At 45.2% G+C, this 6,564-nt stretch overlaps 1 protein-coding gene across 1 annotated transcript; it reads right to left on the bottom strand.

Annotated features, from left to right (window-relative positions):
* Positions 1 to 374: 374 nt before the first annotated feature.
* Positions 375 to 4,247, bottom strand: LOC141378467 (uncharacterized). The gene has a single exon (XM_073927894.1). It carries the CDS (start codon positions 3,769 to 3,771, stop codon positions 490 to 492), a length of 3,282 nt encoding a protein of 1,093 aa, XP_073783995.1. The 5' UTR covers positions 3,772 to 4,247; the 3' UTR covers positions 375 to 489.
* Positions 4,248 to 6,564: the final 2,317 nt, after the last annotated feature.

The raw sequence follows: 6,564 nt of genomic DNA, 5'->3' as shown, positions 1-6,564 counted from the left end.
ATATTTTAGTTTTGATGGTAAAGGATCAACATCTGTAAATTAGAATCTTGATGGACCAGGATCAACACCACTGAATTTCAATGTTGATGGTCCAGGATCAACATCAGTGAATTTGAATATTGATGGTCCAGGATCAACATCAGTGAATATGTATATTGTTGGTCCAGGATCAACATCACTGAATTTGAATCTTAATGGTCCAGGATCAACATCAGTGAATTTGAATCTTGAAGGTCCAGGATCAACATCCGTATATTTTAATTTTGATGGTCCAGGATCAACATCACTGAATTAGAATCTTGATGGTCCAGGATCAACATCTGTAAATTAGAATCTTGATGGTCCAGGACCAACACCACTTTTTTTTTATGCAAAAACATCTCATGGATGCATTTGGGACACATCATCAGTGATGTATCCTGGGATCATTGAGTGTTTCGGGTCTCTCAACATCATACACTCTCACCCAGGTGACCCAGCCGGGGTTGATCAAGTCCCGACTTGTGTCCCAACAGCAGTCCACGGATCTGCCCTCTTAATCCACAGCCACCTTGTGGCCTTCTCTGCGGCTTCGCTTGCGGATCGAATGGCCCTTTTCTTCGCCACGCCTGTAATGCCCAAACGACTGAGGACTTTGCAAAGTGAACGCCCTGCAAAGCCTCTGCATCCAATTTCTATGGGCTCATAGTAAGTTCTCCAGCCTCTCTCCCTGCACTCCTCCACTAATTCCTGGTACTTAGCGCGCTTCCTCTCATTTGCTTCTTCAATACGCTCTTCCCACGGCACTGTAAGCTCCAGAATAATTAGCTGTCTTGAAGCTTCTGAGATAGCTATAATGTCTGGACGGAGACGTGTTGCAGCGATGTGATGAGGAAACCTCAGCTGTTTTCCCAGGTCGACCTCCAGCTGCCAGTCCGAGGCTTTGTGAAGGAGGCCTGTTGTTAATTGTGGGAGGGCCCGGGGTTTTTCTCCAGCTTTGATGAAGTGGACTGCCTTCCTTGGAGCACGATGGTTCTTGCTCGTGTTAATGGCTGAAGCTAAGCTAGCAGCAATTGCCTTAAGCACCTGGTCATGGCGCCAACGATAGCGACCATCAGCCAGAGCCTTGGGGCAACTGCTGAGGAGATGTTCTAGAGAGCCTCTTCCAGAGCAAAGAAGGCAGGAAGGTGTCTCATTTTTTCCCCAAACGTGGAGGTTTGATGGGCTTGGCAGTACATCGTAGACAGCTTGTACTAGGAAACGGACACGTTGGAAATCCGCCTGCAAGATGTTCGCCCAGGTGATCCTACGTTGCAGTGTATTCCACCTAGTCCATGCTCCCTGCTGCCGGAGTCCTACCACCCTACTGACTCTCTCTTCCTCCACACTTGCTCGAACCTCTCCCTGGAGTAGGTGGTGTCTTTCCTTGCCTTTGACCTGGCTTACTAAGGTCTTTGGAAAATAGCCCAAGCCCGCTCTGCCTATCGCTACAGTGCCCACCAGAGCCTTTTGTTGCAGGCGTGACTCTGCCACCTCCACTGCTTTCCCTGCATTCCATTTCCTGCCTGTCCTCACCTCGATGCAGGCTGATGACACCTTGCCATCTCTAGAGTCCCTGTACTGTAGGGCTTCTCTGGTGCGAACAACCATGAATTCCTCTGTGAGGCCACTGAATGGTAGCTGCAAGGTGTTACTTGTCCCGTATAGTGCAGCACTGGTAAGACTGCGTGGGAGGCCCAACCATTTTCGAAGAAAGCCACTGATCTTCCTTTCTAGGGACTCAACTGTTGACATTGGGACTGCATAGATCAGCAGAGGCCACAAAACTCGGGGCAGAATTGAATGCTGATAGATCCAGGCTTTGAATCTACCAGGCAGGCCGGATTTGTCAACCTTCGCCAGCCAAGCACCAAGTTCTTTTTTTTTTTTTTTTTTTTTTTTGGACTTCTGGATGGCTGCAGAGTCTTTTAGGCTGGAGTCAAAGAGCTTCCCCAAACTCTTGACAGGTTGCTCCGTGATGGTTGGGATGACACTTCCTGAGATGGAAAAATGGAACTTGTCAACCACTTTCCCCTTCTTCAGCACCATGGACCTAGACTTGGAGGGCTTAAAACTCATTCTAGCCCAGGCGATGAGTCTCTCAAGCCCTTGTAAGATCCACCTGCTCCCTGGGACCGTTGTTGTTGTGATGGTAAGGTCATCCATATATGCTCTAATAGGGGGCTGTCGCACACCTGACTTAGTTAAGGGCCCTCTGCATTCCACTTCGGCTGACTTGACCACCATGTTCATGGCGAGAGCGAAAAGAATAACTGAGATGGTGCAGCCTGTTATTATTCCTTTCCCGATGCGATGCCAGCTTGATGTTTCTGACCCAGATGTGACCCGCATCTTGAAATTATTGTAGTAATCCAGAATTAGGTCCTTAATCTTACTAGGAACGTGGTGGCGGTGTAGAGCGAGCTCAACCAGCTTGTGGGGTATGGACCCATAGGCATTTGCCAAGTCCAACCACAAGACAACCAAGTCCCCTCTGTTCTCATGGGCCTCTCTGATGAGTTGTGTAACTACTCCAGTGTGTTCCAAGCAGCCGGGAGCTCCAGGAATCCCTCCCTTCTGCACTGAAGGGTCAATATAATTGTTCTCGAGGAGGAACTCTGTCAGTCTTCGTGAGACGATGCTGAAAAACACCTTCCCTTCAACACTCAATAGAGAGATGATTCGAAACTGGTTGATGTTTTTCGAGTTTTCCTCTTTAGGAATCCACACTCCCTCGGCACACCTCCACTGCTCAGCAACTCTTCCTCGTTGCCAAATCACCTTCAAGATCTTCCACAGATGCAGGAGAAGCCCTGGGCAGCGCTTATAGACAAGGTAAGGTATGCCACTAGGGCCTGGAGTAGATGCTGAGCGAGATGCCTTAATGATTTCCTTGACCTCCTTCAGACTTGGCCCCCTCAAACTGAACTCTCTTGCTGGAGGGGTGGGGCTGATAAGAGCTTTGTTGGGCTCCAGCTCCTGCTCTCTCAGTGGATCACTCACTGTTTCCTCAATGAAGCGATTCACTTCCTCTATTGAGCATTCAAGTCGACCGCTCCGCTTGTCCCCGAGCAGCTGTTTTGTGAAGCCAAAGGGATTGGTGATGAAGGCAGCTCGCTTCCTGGCTCTCTCTCGCCCTCGTCTCCGATGCCACTCTGCCCTGCGTAGGATCATCAGCTTCTTCCGCAAAATGTTTTTCAACTCCGCTAATGGTTGCTTCTCCTCATCCGTAGCTTTCTTATACAGTTTCTTGAGGGAGCGAAGCTCCTGACGCAGGTGATGTATCTGGGTAGCCCTACGGTTCATAGTGTAGGGGGTGGTGGGCTTGGTCTTTCCTTTCTCTATGCAACCGAATCTTTCTAGAGCATAGCTGAAGATGATGGTAGTCATCGTTTTGAGTCGGCTATCTGCATCTCCTTTGGCTATGGCTTGAATGATATTGGACACATCTTCATCGAACTGCAGCCACTCACTCCGTTTGCTGGCTGGGGGCCATTTAATCCGCTGTTGAACTACTTCGCTTGGAGTTTGAGGCTCTGGTACATGGAGGGACTTGGCTCTGTGGGTTGCCTCCGGGCCGGGCTCCTCCTGCGTCTCACCAGGTTCAGGACCTGTGCGTTGCACCTTACTCTCCTGCTCCAAACATTTCATTCTGGCCTGATGGATTTTTAGGCCCCGATGGTTCTTACACAGCTTTCCGCAAATGCATGTCACATATATTTTGTTCGTCGTCTGTCCGTTTGCATGGGTCATTAACCTTTGATCCGTCCGATTGGAGATCTCATCCTCCCCCCCTCTCGGGATCTCCTGGGGGTATATCTCTGTGGGGCTTTCCGTAGCTTGTTTGGGTTCTCTCTCACGAAAGACACAGGCTGGGGTGCTAACCCATACTGTCCCAAGTGCCGTCTTTCCGTGCCGTCAACTGTCTCTCCAGTAGTCGACCAAACTATTCTTGGTTGCCACCTAGTCTATTCCTAGGAGTCACTGGCTGCGCCAGGCTTGAATTATGCAAAAACATCTCATGGATGCATTTGGGACACATCATCAGTGATGTATCCTGGGATCATTGAGTGTTTCGGGTCTCTCAACATCATACACTCTCACCCAGGTGACCCAGCCGGGGTTGATCAAGTCCCGACTTGTGTCCCAACAGCAGTCCACGGATCTGCCCTCTTAATCCACAGCCACCTTGTGGCCTTCTCTGCGGCTTCGCTTGCGGATCGAATGGCCCTTTTCCTTTTCTGAATTTCAATGTTGATGGTCCAGGATCAACATCAGTGAATTTGAATCTTGATGGTCCAGGATCAACATCACTGAATTTGAATCTTGATGGTACAGGATCAACATCACTGAATTTGAATCTTGATGGTCCAGGATCAACATCAGTGAATTAGAATCTTGATGGTCCAGGGTCAACACCAGTGAATTAAAATCTTGATGGTCCAGGGTCAACACCACTGAATTTTAATTTGTATGGTCCAGGATCAAAATCAGTGAATTTGAATCTTGATGGTCCAGGATCAACATCAGTATATTTTAGTTTTGATGGTAAAGGATCAACATCAGTGAATTTCAATCTTGATGGTCCAGGACCAACATCACTGAATTTTAATCTTGATGGTCCAGAATCAACATCAGTGAATTTCAATCTTATTGGTCCAGGATCAACATCAATAAATTTTATTCTTGATGGTCCAGGATCAACATCACGGACTTTGAATCTTGATGGTCCAGGATCAACATCGGAGAATTTAAATCTTGATGGTCCAGGATCAACATCAGTGAATTTCAATCTTGATGGTCCAGGATCAACATCACTGAATTTTAATCTTGATGGTCCAGGATCAACACCACTGAATTTCAAAGTTGATGGTCCTGGATCAACATCAGTGAATTTGAATCTTGATGATCCAGAATCAACATCGGAGAATTTAAATCTTGATGGTCCAGGATCAACATCACTGAATTTGAATCTTGATGGTCCAGGATCAACATCACGGAATTTGAATCTTGATGGTCCAGGATCAACATCGGAGAATTTAAATCTTGATGGTCCAGGATCAACATCACTGAATTTGAATCTTGATGGTCCAGGATCAACATCGGAGAATTTGAATCTTGATGGTCCAGGATCAACATCACTGAATTTGAATCTTGATGGTCCAGGAACAACATCAGTGAATTTTAATCTTGAAGGTCCAGGAACAACATCGGAGACTTTTAATCTTGATGGTCCAGGATCAACATCAGTGAATTTCAATATTGATGGTCCAGGATCAACATCAGTGAATTTCGTACTTGATGGTCCAGGATCAACATCTGTAAATTAGAATCTTGATGGTCCAGGATCAACACCATTGAATTTCAATGTTGATGGTCCAGGACCAACATCAGTGAATTTTAATTGTTATGGTCCAGGATCAACATCAGTGAATATGAATATTGTTGGTCCAGGATCAGCATCACTGAATTTGAATTTTGATGGTCCAGGATCAACATCACTGACTTTTAATCTTTATAGTCCAGTATCAACATCAGTAAATTAGAATTTTGATGATCCAGGATGCACATCAGTAAATTTTATTATTGATTGTTCAGGATTAGCATCACTGAATTTGAATCTTGATGGTCCAGGATCAACATCAGTGATATTCAATCCTGATGGTCCAGGATCAACATCACAGAATTTTAATCTTGATGGTCCAGGATCAACATCACTGAATTTGAAACTTGATGGTCCAGGATCAACAAGAGTAAAGTTTAATTTTGATGGTCCAGGATCAACCTCACTGAATTTAAATCTCTATCGTCCAGGATCAACAACAGTGAATTTCAATCTTGATGGTCCAGGATCAACATCACTGAATTTTATTGTTAATGGTCCAGTATCAACATAACTGATTATTAATCTTGATGGTCCAGGATCAACAACAGTGAAGTTGAATCTTGATGGTTCAGGATCAACATAACTGATTATTAATCTTGATGGTCCAGGATCAACATCAGTGACATTCAATCTTAATGATCCAGTATCAACATAACTGATTATTAATCTTGATGGTCCAGGATCAACAACAGTGAAGTTGAATCTTTATGGTACAGGATCAACATCACTGAATTTGAATCTTGATGGTCCAGGAACAACATCAGTGAATTTTAGTTTTGATGGTCCAGGATCAACATTAGTGAATTTTATTCTTGATGGTCCAGTTTCAGCATCACTGAATTTGAATCTCTATGGTCCAGGATCAAGATCGGAGAATTTGGATCTTGATGGTCAAGGATCAACATCACTGAATTTTAATTTTTATAGTCCAGGATCAACATCAGTATACTTGAATTTTGATGATCCAGGATCAACATCTGTAAATTTTATTCTTGATGATCCAGGATCAACATCAGTAAATTTTATTCTTGATGGTCCAGGATCAGCATCACTGAATTTGAATCTTGATGGTCCAGGATCATCATCAGTAAATTTGAAAATTGATGGTCCAGGATCAACATCACTGATTTTGAATCTTGATGGTCCAGGATCAACATCAG

Source organism: Danio rerio, chromosome 17 (genome assembly GCF_049306965.1).
Source record: "Danio rerio strain Tuebingen ecotype United States chromosome 17, GRCz12tu, whole genome shotgun sequence".
NCBI lineage: Eukaryota > Metazoa > Chordata > Actinopteri > Cypriniformes > Danionidae > Danio > Danio rerio.
Note: the sequence above shows the minus strand (reverse complement) of the source record. Positions and strands in the feature narration are given on the sequence as shown.

Excerpts from the sequence above, each read along its gene's own strand:
- LOC141378467 (XM_073927894.1), bottom strand. The coding sequence starts at position 3,771 with ATGACCCATGCAAACGGACAGACGACGAACAAAATATATGTGACATGC.